The sequence below is a fragment of the Gigantopelta aegis genome, chromosome 4 (assembly GCF_016097555.1).
Source record: "Gigantopelta aegis isolate Gae_Host chromosome 4, Gae_host_genome, whole genome shotgun sequence".
Lineage (NCBI taxonomy): Eukaryota > Metazoa > Mollusca > Gastropoda > Neomphalida > Peltospiridae > Gigantopelta > Gigantopelta aegis.
The window spans coordinates 39,763,038-39,779,059 of record NC_054702.1 but is presented as its reverse complement, the minus strand read 5'-3'; the positions used below and the strand labels follow the sequence as shown (position 1 = coordinate 39,779,059).

The window sequence follows — 16,022 nt, the reverse complement described above, 5'->3', positions numbered from 1 at the left end:
GGCCGACGTTTTCCGAATGAATAAATAGACTGGGTTGTTGACTGCAAGCGGAGAGAAGAATCGGTCTATTAAAAACTAAACATGGCGACTTACAACAATTTTCATGAACCCAGCCCTTTATGGACAAATGGCCCACAGCCAGGCAGTTTCTTCAATCTTTCTCATACATTTAACTCAGGCACAAAACGAACTATGTAAGTTTTAATTTGTTTTACACAGGTGCTCCGTTTTAAACTTTATAAAGTTACATTATCATGATGATTATCCTGTGTTTATAGTCACATAATAGTGACATAGCAATTTTGAGGCAAGCCGCAAGGATTTGAAACCCACACTACCACTGCCACTGCCACATATAGCTACATAAGTGTTGCAATATGTTTGACTGTGATTGTGATCATTGGAAGATCAAATTATATGTTGTACTATAGTATATTTTGTGGATGGAAAACAATTTTCATTCAGCAAAGTTTTGGCAGCTCTGAGTAAAATTGCTCAGAACGAAAATGTGGTCAAAATAAGAATGACATCTCTGTGATCACATTTCCGCACCATAATTGTGTACAGTAATCCATGTTGAAACTACTTTAATGTAGTATATCCACTCAAAATCTACGACTAAGTCATATATCCTCCATTAAAGCATGTCGATTGTCATGCGCAGACCTTGTCTTTTAAGGTGCACAAGTTTGATCGCGCTCATACAGCGCACATAATTTTAGTCTGGCGATTGTGAAAAATAACGCGTTTGGAATAAAATCCCTTGTAATGACAGATTTTGTCAGAGTTTGTAAAATTTTTATCAACAACATTGGGGCCATTCTAGATCAATAACGTAACGCTGACTTGTCATTTGTAACTAGTGGTATGTCAAATGACGTGTTACAAAATGTTGAGGGAGAGAGACTGTATGCGTAATTGTTGAATTAAAAAAGCCACATGAATGTCAGTGCACCAACCAACACTATCAATTGAACTAATTGTAGGCCTACGTTTGTCGAGTTATTTAAAACATAAAAATAATATATGGGATCTAATTCAATCAGTAGTGTACACCAGATCTGTTTAGGTCGTAGTTCTAATTGAACCATTCCTCAGAACCAGTGGGTTTTTCCGATCCCAACTATCCTAATCATGTTTGTTGTACATAATAATGAAATTCAAGACAAGTTGATTCCTACACGTTTAGCTGCACGTTCATCAACCCATCTAACACTGAAAAGGTATCTATAAGTGTGTGCATCAAAATGACGTTAAATAAGTGTTTTTTCAGTTGGAGATTGCCAAATCCATAAACAAATTATATGTTTTCATTGATGATATAAAATATAACTTTTATTGTGTGTATCAAACATACAAATAAAGTCACGGGTATAGGACAAAATAGAGGCAGTTAAAAATACTGTTAACTTACGTTACTGTAACTTGTAAGCTACTGAAGTTTTTTGTATACATTTGCGGCTTGTTTTCTTTGATGTTCAGTGTGCTGATGGGTGCTGTAAAATATAGTAGGGTGCAGGAAAATAAAGAGGGGCGCAGAAAAAATAAAGGAGGGTGGTAGAACATGAAAGGAGGGCAGCAAATGGCAATAACGGGGCGGGCCGCCCTGCTTAAATGGAGCAGCGAGAACACTGGTGCATATAAAAGATCCTTTGCTACTAATGGAAAAATATACCAGGTTTCCTCTAAGACTATACATCAAAATTACCAAATGTTTGACATCCAATAGCCAATGTCTAATAAATCAATGTGCTCTAGTGGTGTTGTTAAACAAAACAAACTCTTTTTTTCTGTTTGGATCTCTTTATATTATACTGCCTGGGCGGGTAGGGTTAGGGTGAGGTTCCCTCTTTATATCAATAGAAATGTGGATACTGGGCAGATATTTTACCATTTCTAGCAAATAATTAATTATGTATGATACTCAAAGACTAAGGGTTCAAATCCTAGACTAGTCTAGACACTAATATGTAATATTTATAGATAAAGTCTTTTCACAGCTGAAAAATAGAAACTAGCTTATGGACTTGCATGTTTATATCTAATGGTAATTGCACAACATAACCCATATCTATGTATTTATGTATTTCATGATGTTGACAATTATAATCCTTCATGTTTAGAACAGTCCTGACTATTGAAATTAATTTTGTACTAATATTTTTTAATCTAGGCAGCCTGTTGTCACTGGATCATCTGTACTTGGACTGCAGTTTGATGGTGGAGTCATGATTGCTGCAGATATGCTGGGGTCATATGGATCCCTAGCAAGATTCCGTAATGTTTCCAGAGTGTTGAAAGTCAACGATAAGACAATCTTGGGAGCTGGGGGAGACTTTGCTGACTTTCAGTTCATGAAAGCTATTATTGAGCAAAGAGTGTAAGTTCAGAGTATATCTTCAGACCCTAATCTAGCCAGTGAACTGGTACTTTCCCCCCTCCCCACCGTGTTATTACCAGTGGTGAGAAATTGAAATCACTGTAATATTGTTTATCTAATCTTATCATAATTTACTTAACACCTTGTCAGTCCATTGTTTCACTGTGGTTCGAGACAACGTCAAGCATTGTTTGATTTTCGGCCAGATTCATTTCAGTAATGCCAGAAAATACTAATTATTATTTTCATTTTAACATAACAAGGACACATTAATTATCAGTTACTTAATACTAGTTGAAACTAGTTTATTATAGTGAGGTTACTATGATTTGTGAATATTTATTGCCACAATAAAATCATGTATAGGTTTACTAATATTTACTTGAACATTTACTTTAATAAGACTGTATGTGTTTAATCTATTTTTGTTAGCATGTTTAATGTCATTAGCAAAGGGCATCATTTATATAGTCAGGGGCGGGACATAGCCCAGTGGTAAAGCACTCGCTTGATGCGCAGTAGATCTAAGATGCAAAACATGTTGTCACAATTTGATTTTAATGTGTATCTGGTGAATGACAGTAGCCTGAATGAACCATATGTATAGTGCAGCTTTATCTAACAAATTTGAGTTGCTATTATTATTTTTTATATACTTTTATCATAAAACAAAAATACAGATTAAATATTGTTTTAATAAAAAAACGCTTCCAGTTTTACAAAAAATATAATTAATTTCAGGATTGATGAGGAATGTTTAAATGATGGGTTTGGGTTTACCCCCAAAAGTTTACATTCCTGGTTAACCCGTGTGCTGTATAACCGACGTAGCCAGTTTAATCCTCTGTGGAATGTCTACGTCATTGGAGGAATCGAAGATGGAGAACCGTGAGTTTTACTAACACAGTTTTTCTTGAATATACATGTCACTGTGGGCCAAATATTCCTGTTTCTATAACTCACATTTCATATTTAAATTTATGGGTCCGAATTTACAAAGCCTGTTTTTCTTAAAAGCAGGTGTTTAACCATTATAAATGTTTATAATTACAGACACTTGTAAGACGTAACCAGGCTTTATAAATTCAGCCCATAGTTTTTATTTTCAACTATATAGTGTATATATACGGTATCTTTGTGTATATAATGAAGTTTTTGACATCTAGACCCATACTTAAAACTAATAAAGTTTGAATATGCACATGGAATGGGGTGTCCAGATTTGATTGAAAGACATTCCTGAATTTGCTGCAATTTTTAAGACGTTATCGACTAACAGAGACTTTTTAACGATTGTAATTACATATCAAATATATTTTTCAGCATAGAATATTAGTGGCTGTATATTAAACGTGTTTCTGATCGTTCTAATATTTGTACTAGGTTAAATTTCATTTTATTTTCTAAAAAAAAAAAAAAAAATCGAAATTATTTGAAGACAAAATCCAGTTTGGGCTTCTGACAAATATTAAGACAACCAAAAACACATTGAATATACAGACACTGATATTCTAAACAAGAAAATATATTTAATATGTAAGTTTAATCATAAAAATATTTTATTAGTCGGAAACATCTCACAATGCATCAGACTCAGGAATGTCCCTTTAAGACAAAGTTAAAAAGTTGTATGTTGGTACCAGCAATCAAAATATTTATAGCTGAATATTTGCATTTTATCTTTTGTTTATATAACATAATGACGGGAAAGTGGCTTAACCTTTTTAGTGCTGATGGGCCTACATAAAATAAGAATGGTAACCTTTAAAAAATAAAACAAAAAACCCCAACAACTTTGTAGCTTGTTTGGAAATAAAATAATAACCAAAACCCCCCCGAAAAACCCTGTTTGCCATACTTCTTTTTGAACCTCACCTATTTTTACCATACTTCATTCATATTTCTAGGATACCAAATATTGTTCTTACTACATTAGATACCCACTTAAAACATTTGGGTGTTGATAGACAAACCTTTCCTTTATGTCCTTTCTTTTCCTTTTCCCTTTCTTTTCTCTCCTGTAGGCTCGTTTTACCTATCCATCTTGATCCTCAGATTATTTTTAAAACTCTAACGTTCACCCTAGTGACAGTATGGCCAGCCTGGTGTTGAAACCCATGGCTCTAACACTCACCCTAGTGACACTGTGGCCAGCCTGGTATTGCTCTGAAACCCATGACTCTAACACTCACCCTAGTGACTGTGGCCACCCTGGTATTGCTCTGAAACCCATGACTCTAACGCTCACCCTAGTGACTGTGGCCAGCCTGGTATTGCTCTGAAACCCATGACTCTAACACTCGCCCTAGTGAGTGTGGCCAACCTAGTGTTGCTCTGAAACCCATGACTCTAATGCTCACCCTAGTGACAGTGGCCAGCCTGGTGTTGAAAGCCATGGCTCTAACACTCGCCCTAGTGACAGTGTGGTCAGTCTGGTGTTGAAACCCATGGCTCTAACACTCATCCTAGTGACAGTGTGGCCAGCCTGGTGTTGAACCCCATGGCTCTAACACTCACCCTAGTGACAGTGTGGCCAGTCTGGTGTTGCTGTGAAACACATGGCTCTAACACTCACCCTAGTGTTGAATCCCATGACTCGCCCTAGTGACAGTGTGGCCAGCCTGGTGTTGAACCCCATGGCTCTAACACTCGTCCTAGTGACAGTGTGGCCAGCCTGGTGTTGAACCCCATGGCTCTAACACTCGTCCTAGTGACAGTGTGGCCAGCCTGGTGTTGAACCCCATGGCTCTAACACTCGCCCTAGTGACAGTGTGACCAGCCTGGTGTTGAAACCCATGACTCTAACACTCGCCCTAGTGACAGTGTGGCCAGCCTGGTGTTGAAACCCATGGCTCTAACACTCACCCTAGTGACAGTGTGGCCAGCCTGGTGTTGAAACCCATGGATCTAACACTCACCCTAGTGACAGTGTGGCCAGCCTGGTGTTGAAACCCATGGATCTAACACTCACCCTAGTGACAGTGTGGCCAGCCTGGTGTTGAAACCCATGGATCTAACACTCACCCTAGTGACAGTGTGGCCAGCCTGGTGTTGAAACCCATGGATCTAACACTCACCCTAGTGACAGTGTGGCCAGCCTGGTGTTGAAACCCATGGATCTAACACTCACCCTAGTGATAGTGTGGCCAGTCTGGTGTTGAAACCCATGGCTCTAATAACACTCACCCTAGTGACAGAGTGGCCAGCCTGGTGTTGAAACACATGGCTCTAACACTCACCCTAGTGACAGTGTGGCCAGTCTGGTGTTGCTCTGAATTACATGGCTCTAACACTCACCCTAGTGACAGTGTGGCCAGTCTGGTGTTGAAACCCATGGCTCTAACACTCGCCCTAGTGACAGTGTGGCCAGACTGGTGTTGAAACCCATGGCTCTAACACTCGCCCTAGTGACAGTGTGGTCAGTCTGGTGTTGAAACCCATGGCTCTGGCACTCGCCCTAGTGACAGTGTGGCCAGTCTGGTGTTGCTCTGAAACACATGGCTCTAACACTCACTCTAGTGACAGTGTGGCCAGCCTGGTGTTGCTCTGAAACACATGGCTCTAACACTCATTCTAGTGACAGTGTGGCCAGTCTGGTGTTAAAACCCATGGCTCTAACACTCACCCTAGTAACAGTGTGGCCAGTCTGGTGTTGCTGTGAAACACATGGCTCTAACACTCACCCTAGTGTTGAACCCCATGACTCGCCCTAGTGACAGTGTGGCTAGCCTGGTGTTGAAACCCATGGCTCTAACACTCGCCCTAGTGACAGTGTGGCCAGCCTGGTGTTGAAACCCATGGCTCTAACACTCGTCCTAGTGACAGTGTGGCCAGCCTGGTGTTGAAACCCATGGCTCTAACACTCACCCTAGTGACAGTGTGACCAGCCTGGTGTTGAAACCCATGACTCTAACACTTGCCCTAGTGACATTGTGGCCAGCCTGGTGTTGAAACCCATGGCTCTAACACTCACCCTAGTGACAGTGTGGCCAGTCTGGTGTTGCTGTGAAACAGATGGCTCTAACACTCACCCTAGTGACAGTGTGGCCAGCCTGGTGTTGAAACCCATGGATCTAATACCCTAGTGATAGTGTGGCCAGTCTGGTGTTGAAAGCCATGGCTCTAACACTCGCCCTAGTGACAGTGTGGCCAGCCTGGTGTTGAAACCCATGGATCTAATACTCACCCTAGTGATAGTGTGGCCAGTCTGGTGTTGAAACCCATGGCTCTAACACTCACCCTAGTGACAGAGTGGCCAGCCTGGTGTTGAAACACATGGCTCTAACACTCACCCTAGTGACAGTGTGGCCAGTCTGGTGTTGCTCTGAATTACATGGCTCTAACACTCACCCTAGTGACAGTGTGGCCAGTCTGGTGTTGAAACCCATGGCTCTAACACTCACCCTAGTGACAGTGTGGCCAGTCTGGTGTTGCTCTGAATTACATGGCTCTAACACTCACCCTAGTGACAGTGTGGCCAGTCTGGTGTTGAAACCCATGGCTCTAACACTCACCCTAGTGACAGTGTGGCCAGCCTGGTGTTGAACCCCATGGCTCTTACACTCGCCCTAGTGACAGTGTGGCCAGCCTGGTGTTGAACCCCATGGCTCTAACACTCGCCCTAGTGACAGTGTGGCCAGCCTGGTGTTGAAACACATGGCTCTAACACTCGCCCTAGTGACAGTGTGGCCAGACTGGTGTTGAACCCCATGGCTCTTACACTCGCCCTAGTGACAGTGTGGTCAGCCTGGTGTTGAAACACATGGCTCTAACACTTGCCCTAGTGACAGTGTGGCCAGCCTGGTGTTGAACCCCATGGCTCTAACACTCGCCCTAGTGACAGTGTGGCCAGCCTGGTGTTGAAACCCATGGCTCTAACACTCGCCCTAGTGACAGTGTGGCCAGACTGGTGTTGAAACACATGGATCTAACACTCATCCTAGTGACAGTGTGGCCAGTCTGGTGTTGCTCTGAAACACATGGCTCTAACACTCACCCTAGTCACAATGTTGTTTGAATTTTTAAAAAATCAGTTTAGGTATTGGCATTGGAACGTTTTGGAGTGTTTATCAACTTAAACAGGTCTGATTGTGGTATATCTTCTTTCCATCTATATTTTTGTTTCCCTCTACAATATTCTAGTTCAGTGACTATACCCCATTACTGAACAACTGTCCTGCCTCCTTTAGTCTAGATGCTTGGTCATGTACCAGCTCCAGTGTATTATCTGCCAGTTCAAGGCAACGAATGCTTACTTTTTGAAGACATGGCTCAATAAAAGGTAGATCAAGTTAAAACTGACTTCTAAAAGTTAATAATGGGAACTGCACTTCCTTATAATTTTCAGACGCTATATAACCATAAATAAAATGTGTTGAGTGCGTTGTTAAATAAAACATTTCCTTGATTTCCTACTAAAAAATTTCTGGGAAGCTGTAACAACAGCACAGGCAGGGCCTTTATATTTTCTTTGGGGTTAAAATGGTGGAACAAATTTCCCATAAAACACATGGAACTTTTCCCAACAGGTGTTTCCTTTATTTCTCAGCAAATCAAACTGACACGCAAGTCTGTTGGCAATAGGAATGACAGGTAACTTAGAACAATGTTCATGACCTGTAGCATGAAATATTCCACCCAGCTGATAAAACTGTTCATTCTCTGTTTTAAAACAAACTTTTTATTAATAATAATTTGAATAACAATGTAGTCTACAAAAAAATAACACATTCTGGGGAGTTAAATATGTAAGTTACCAGAGACTGATTTGGGGTTCATCCTAGTACATGATAAATGTCACCAAAGAGCATAGACTAAATGTAGCTTGTTTTTATATGCATGGATCGATGTGATATATATATATACTTTTTTGGTTCTATTTCAGGTACCTGGGCTATGTTGACAAAATTGGTGTAGCTTATACGTGTCCCTCTATTGCTTCTGGTTATGGAGCATACATGGCGCAGGTAGTAAATTTATTCAATGATACTTATTTTATTTGGCTGTCTTTTGTTTAACCTTTTTGTGTCTGTGCTCGAATGACATCGTGGACTGAGCCTTATGACATCATGAAGCAGTGTTACTTTATTTATGTTGTTATATGGCATGTTATTATTAACAAATTTCTTTATAGCTCATAAAGAGAGTAAAATTTTGCATATAAAACTTATATAATGTTGACTAAAGTAGTGTCGGAAATAGAATAAAAATGATTTTAGTCGATTATTTCTTACATATTAATTTAATGATAGTCTACCTAATTTAGCATTTACTTGTTTGGGCTCTCACTGATGTACAAGGTGGTGTTTACTCTTGAAATTAAAAGAATGATGTCAGTAAACAGGTGCTTTGTGCACTTTATTGGAACACACTATAACAAATTTTGGTCAATATGTGTCAATTTCATTGCTGTTACAATATGTGAGGGACCATTTATGATGAAGGTTTACCCCTATCCCTATCCCTGTCCAAAACAAAACATTTGTAAACATTTATAAGTAACTTTTGAGCAAAACTGTCAAGAACCATTCTGAGTTTGTGATCTATTATACTGGTATTAAAGGTGCTATCTCAAAGTTACATAATGATAGCTTTTGCAAATCATGTTTTATTACATTTTGCTTTACAATTTAAAGAATACACCTTTAACTATATGTCCATAAATGATTATAGGAAATCATTTTATCTACTTGTAGAAAATACATTTTTATTGGAGAATCTATATCACAATCAGATGCTCACATATAACTTCTGATATAGCACCTTTAAGTGGTTGCAAGATGGTGTAGATTTTTAATGTACTTATATTGAATTTATATTCACTAAGTATGCTGGTCATAATTAATACTTTATGCTGCAATTTAAAACAATCAGTTAACTTGCAGTTTTAAATTAAAAGTTTGTTTAAAGGAGGGGACAATTAAGGCATATGGCCTGGTATACATATTCAACGATATATCATGCACATTACTGCTTAATATCAACAAGTATAATCATATAGTTAATTAATAAAACGGTTAAATGTGACGGCTATTATATATAACGGGCGCAGCCATTTTGTACCATTCCAGTGAATACGCCCTCTGGCGAGCTGGTGGTTATGTAATACCTAATGTGTCACGTCAGGAATTAGTCTTCGAACTGAAGAAACAATGTTCTGTAATTATATCCATCCTAGTAAGCCAGTACCAATTATATTTTATTTTTAAATACAAAATAAACCACCATTGTCAAAGTGTTGAAATAACTGTATTATGTTTCGTACATAAATTAACCCACGTACTGAAAACAATAATCAATAATCGGAGTGTTTTCTTGGTTAATTGGTCTTTTCTTTCCATGACCTTTCTGTGGTTCTTGATTGGCAGGTGTATATTCAGACGGTCCCCAGACACTGTGTCTAGACACACTTAAAAGACGTGCCTCTTTTATGAAGATCACAGGGTATTGTGTGATAACAGCACGAATACACCTCAAATCGTAATGGACATTACCAACCGCCCTGCTTTATTACTGTTAAGTACTTCTGTAAAACCCTTCATTAAGTAGACTTTCCCATCTAAAATCACAAAACTGACCAATTACTTCGTCCCAAAGAAAAGAAAGTATCACTTGGGTATCATGAGTGGTAGTTTTTGCTCGAACATGCCCTACCAATAGGCCTAATAGTATGCATTTTTTTTTTGGATTTTTTCGTTCTATTGATGTAACCTGAAATATATTTAGTTAAATAGTTTATTATACTATCAAGTCATTTATGTGGTTTTACAAGTCAGGTTGATGAAAGCGAAGCGCCTTGTTGTAAATTAGAGCGTTTGTTTACACTGTGCATATAGGAGTTGGACGGAGCTGACGTCACTTCATCCCAAGCTATACCACCGGACGTCACAAAAACAAAACAAAATGGCTGCCCCCATTTAGCAGGAACAATCATGGGTTTTTATTAACTCTAAAATTACGCGTTTTTCATTTGTTGAAGTGTCAGTATGTGTTGGTGGTCCGGGTATGCATCTTTCCAACACATAAATCTCTTATTTGAGTTGACTCTACCTTTAAGGGTAAATGAAATTGACACATATCCATCAAAATGTGTTATAGTCTGTTCCAATAAAGGTCACAAATCTCCTGTTTACTGATATCTTTATTTCAATTTCAAGAGTAAACACCACCTTGAACATCAATGAGAGCCCAAATAAGTAAATGCTGAATTAGGCAGAGTACAATTAAATAGGTATTTACAAAATATTTACTTGTCAGTTTAATATAAAAGAAATAATTGATGAAAATCATTTTTATTCTATTTCCGACACTACTTTAGTACAAACGCTACATGAAGAAATGTGATTCACCTATCTGAAAGACTGACCTGCTTTCGAATAGGGGTATCGAGTTTGTTCTTGTAGCGTTTGTACTAGTCACTGATATATAAGTTTAATCTCAAAAGTACACTAAAACATGATCGAACTAAAGGTATATGGCAGAGTTAGGATACTGTGTGTATTTTAGACACATTACTTACCGATACCTTGGTCAGCGAAATTGTCTAGATGGAAAATACCCCCATTGCTATTTTTTATATAAATTCCTCACTTATAACAGGAGTACATCTATAAATATGTCATACATAAACTGATTATGTCATGGTGTATGTATATTATACTATTGGGGGGGGGGGGGGGGTACACAACAGACTGGGGCAGCTATAGTAGGTATAGTAATAGCGTACATTATTTAATTAACTGTGCACCGTCCTGTTATGAAAGAGTTACTGTGATTCAATTGTTTGGGGTTTTTTAAACAAAAAGAAATATTGAAAATTAACTGCCAGATCTGCATGAACACAAAATATTGTTAGCAATTTAGAAGGCTTGTTTAAAACTAGGTAATCATATTTTATTTTAACCCCCCAAAATAAAAAAACATGATGGCTAATAGTGAAATTACTTCACAGTGAATTTATCATGAAATATAAATGAACCAGAAGAACCCTAAAACCTCGAGCCTGACTTAGATTTGTAAATTAGAACAACATTCTGTAAAGGCTGGCACTAGATAGTATACTTATAAGTAGTTCAGGATTCAATGTTAAATTTGTTTTTAACTCGCCCACTTGATCTTAAAGCCGCACACCCTAGTTCCATCCAGCGAAAATAAATTATAATTTGGTTAATCTACAAACCTGTAACACACTTAGATCACGTTTTTATCAAATGGAGTGAAAAAGCAGGTTTTATATCGATAAATACCATGGAAATCCCCATGTCCCAATTGCTTGAAATAATTTTGAAAGTTAGTATTCTGATGTCACCAGCAGATGTCGCTCGAAGCACAACAATGCCTACGTCACGACAAATTTCACAGACTTGGGGTGCATTCCTTTCACCTCTCCTGGACATGTTCCAACTGTTCTGTCCTGGTTGTATCCCCTCTCCAGATATCGTAAGACTTAGCAAAATTATTGGTTTTAAGGGTTTGTAACGTTTTGTATTGAGACACTTACTTGTCTGAACTTTATTGTTACTGAAAATGTTCACGAACTGTGAAGAAAAATCTCACAAATGAAAAACAACAAATCGGATGTTGATTGCGCAAACCGTGCACGAGAAAACAAACCGAACCAAAATTATAACGGTCACGTGGTATACCAACGTCTGTGACATTGAAATGGAAATATCCCCTCCAAAAATAGATTAAACCTTGTCTGCTCAACGGTTTTTTCTCAGAGGCCCGTGCCATTTTATGAAATACGAAAAATGCATTTTGTGGTATTACAAAAACCAGGATTACCAAAAAACACTTCAGGTGAATGGAAATGTATATTCTAAATAATAAACGGTAAGTAAAGTGCAATTTTATTTGTGAAAAAATGGGTTTAATAGCGAAAAACAATGCTGTAATGGTTAACAACTAGCCGTAATCTAAGGTGTGTCCTTTTAAAATGTGGTGATAAAGCCATGTAAGTATATTGCCCTTTTACAGTTATTGTCTCGCCATATGACTATACCAATAACACATGAATTATATATGCATAATACCGTAGGTGAATAATCAATAATCTAACTATAACATGTGCTTCACTGTTTTTTGTACAACACTGATAATCCAATTTATGTATTTTAAACCAATTTTTTAACAAATAATAATGTTGCTTGCATAACCCTATTTGTTTGTAGCCCATGATGAGAGATGAGCTGGCGAGGAACCCCAACATGAGCCAGGCCCAGGCAGAACAAGTGATAGACAGATGTTTGAAACTGCTTTTCTACAGAGATGCCCGCTCTCTAAACAAGGTAAATTCAAATAATCATTATCAGGGCCCATTTTTTAATGGGAATCGGCGCGGATGCCGGATTTCTGAAAAGGGTGGGTGGGGGGTGGGTGTCCAAATGTGATGACTGATCTCTCCTTTTACACAGTGCACCTCTTACAGCTGAACACATCATGCTCAAATTTACAAAGGGGGGGGAGGTCCGGACCCCTGGATCCGCTACTGAGAATCCTGTCGCAAATGATAGGTCAGACCTGGTGCTTATAAAACCTTTAGAGTCTAGACTCCAGACTCTGTTGGAGTCTGACACAGTAATGTCATGACAACGCCATACAAATTGTACGCATGTGACATCATTAGAGATTGAGTCTGGACTCTAAAAGTTTTATAAGCATGGGCTCAGGTCTCCTATTGGTTACATCTTGATTGGGCTTCATAAGTTGGATAACTTGTGCCCAATTCTTTTGTATATATATGTATATGATATGCAATAAAATCTGTTAATCAATCTTGGTGTTTTCCAGTAAACTTTACTTGGTTGGTGGTCCAGTTTTTGTTCCCAATGCATGTTTTCACAATTTTCTCAGGCATCTGTGCTTACAGGGGGCGGGACATAGCCCAGTGGTAAAGCGCTCGCTCAATGCCTGGTCGGTCTGGGATCGATCCCCGTTGTTGGGCCCATTGGGCTATTTCTCGTTCCAGCCAGTCCACCACGACTGGCATATCAAAGGCCATGGTGTGTACTACCCTGTCTGTGGGATGGTACAAACAATTTTTAAAAAAGAAACCGTCAAAGATGTGAAAAATATATTCTTCTTTAAAAAGAATTAAAGCAAGCTTTTTGCTGTTCTTTCTGATTGAATAATTATCCTTTATATTTAAAATCTGAAGCTGATTGGAATGGTCATTTCAAATTGTGTATATTTAATCTGAAGAAATCTTCATAATTTGTTACAAACATTTTATTTTTTTAATTAATTTTAAAAGTCAACAGAATGGTTCATTTCAGTTTATTTATATTTAACCTGAAGTAATAATAATCATTTGTTGTGAATATTTATAACTTCATATTTCAGTACCAAGTTGCCATAGTTACAAAGGATGGAGTTAAAATCATCGGTCCAATAGTGTCTGAAACCAACTGGGAAATCGCTCACCTTGTAAAGTAAGATACATTATATTATTTCCAGAAACAATGGGATGAATTTACAAAGCTTTGTGTTTTTTAACGCAGGTGTTTAAGCATGTGGTTAGACATGTGTAAGACAATAACAGGCTTTGTAAGTTCGGCCTAAAATATCTTAAAATTACGCATTTTTAGAGCTGAGAATCACTGTATCCTTTTTGACAGAGAATGTAACTACATGCAATATTATTATAATGTTTTCTATATTGGTCTGAACAATATATACAATGTATGTATTGGACTTTTTTTTATTAAAAACAAAAAATTTGCTATAACCTAATTCACTATTTTACCCAAATTCACTTGATAAACTCTTTGATATTAACATTATATTACTATTATAAATATATTGAACAAAATATGATGGAAATTATGACAACTGAGAAATGATATTCATCAAAATACACCAAACAGGAGGTCTTTTTAACGTTGGCTTGGGGAAGACAGGAAATAAGCTGGTGTTCCTCTTTGCAACCTTTTTTTTTTTCACTATGAAAATCACTTAATCACTGATTAAATAGTTATTCTAGTAGTATTTCAACGCTAAACATTATTGCATTATGTATAGCAAACAACTGTTCCTATCTAAAGCTGTCATTTTCCTTTGATCATCGTTAGCGTATTAGTGGTGCAGTAATTGTATGTAACAATAACTAGATGCTAAATATATGACATCAAATTTCTTATTATATAATAATGATTTTTGTTTTTGTTTTTGTTTTTTCAGGGGATACGAGTAGCTGCATTTTCATCATTTCTGTTGAACTTGTTTGTGTTGTTTTGTAACTGTTGAAAAGAAAGATGTGTATATGTGTGACATAGCTCTAAAAGACAAACTTTCATGGACGCCATATTTCTCATCAAATATCAGTGGTTTGAGTCATCTGTGACCTATTCAAAGAAGTGAAAACCGAAGTTGGATTAAAAAAATTAAAACTATAAATAAAGTGTTGGGGTTTTTTATCTCTGCTTTCTAGAAATGAAGATCCTTTCAGCCAGTGCTCCACGACTGGTGTAAAAGATCTCTTGCTGCTAATCGAAAAGAGTAGCCCATGAAGTGGCAACAGCGGGTTTCCTCTCAATATTTGTGTGGTCCTTAACCATATGTCTGATGCCATATCACTGTAAATAAAATGTGTTGAGTGCGTCATTAAATAAAACATTTCCTTCCTTCCTATGAAGTGATGACAGCGGGTTTCCTCTCAATACTAGTATCTGTGTGGTCCTTAACCATATGTCTGACGCCATATAACCTTAAATAAAATGTGTTGAGTGTGTCGTTAAATAAAACATTTCCTTTCTTCCTTCTAGAAATGAAGAATACATATATTTCTTTTCCTACTACTTATTCTGACCTCCAACAATAGTGCTATTTTACTCCATATATAGATATATTTTGAACCAAAAGTCAGTATTTTCCTCTGGATGAAGTTTATGATCATGTGTCAGTGTCCCTGAACGTTCTGCATTTCAGGGTGTGGGATATAGCTCGGTGGTATAATACTTGCCCAGGGATGTAAGACGTCAAAGGATCAGTGGCTCTCAGTGGTATAGTGCTCACTTGAATTCCTGTTGGTTGACCACCTGGGCTATTTCTCATTCCAGCCAGTGCCACAACTGGTATTATAGTTTATTATAGGTCGTCCTATGTGCTATCCGGGGCGGGAGGTAGCCCAGTGGTAAAGCACCTGCTTTATTTACAGTCTGTCTCGGATCGATCGCCGCCAGTGGGCCTGTTGGGCTATTTCTCATTCCAGCCAGTGCACAACGACTGGTACATCAAAGGCTGAGGTATGTGCTATCCTGTCTGGGATGGTGCATATAAAAGATTCCATGCTACTAATGGAAAAATGTAGCGGGTTTCCTCTCTAATACAATATGTCAAAATTACCAAATGTTTTGACATCCAATAGGCAGTTATTAATAAATCAATGTGCTCTAGTTGTGTTGTTATACAGAAAAAAAATTAAACCCTTAGTGGGCTTTTATACTTCTGTCCCCCAACCAGGCCCACAGCTGGGAGGGGGGTTTGCCCCTCTGAAAAAGGATTGACCTTCCTTAGAAACTTGGAATTTACCACTGTGTTCATGCCATAATTAAGTATGCTCCTATTAAAAAGTTAATTGTCTTTCTGAGACCAACTGGCTCCAGTCCTTGTCCCGAATAGTGGCCTACAACTGTTACATCGA

At 38.0% G+C, this 16,022-nt stretch overlaps 1 protein-coding gene across 1 annotated transcript; it reads left to right on the top strand.

The window, feature by feature from the left end:
- Positions 1-37: 37 nt before the first annotated feature.
- Positions 38-14,776, top strand: LOC121370537 (proteasome subunit beta type-4-like). The gene is made up of 7 exons (XM_041495840.1): positions 38-194; positions 2,174-2,380; positions 3,122-3,268; positions 8,265-8,346; positions 12,553-12,669; positions 13,724-13,812; positions 14,561-14,776. The coding sequence occupies exons 1-7, from the start codon at positions 82-84 to the stop codon at positions 14,571-14,573; spliced, it is 768 nt and encodes a 255-aa protein (XP_041351774.1). The 5' UTR covers positions 38-81; the 3' UTR covers positions 14,574-14,776.
- Positions 14,777-16,022: the final 1,246 nt, after the last annotated feature.

Bases quoted from the DNA above. Each gene is read 5' to 3' on its own strand.
- LOC121370537 (XM_041495840.1), top strand. From the start codon at position 82: ATGGCGACTTACAACAATTTTCATGAACCCAGCCCTTTATGGACAAAT. The intron at 2,381-3,121 runs GTAAGTTCAGAG...AATTAATTTCAG, and splicing joins GCTATTATTGAGCAAAGAGT to GATTGATGAGGAATGTTTAA. The intron at 12,670-13,723 runs GTAAATTCAAAT...TTCATATTTCAG, and splicing joins ATGCCCGCTCTCTAAACAAG to TACCAAGTTGCCATAGTTAC.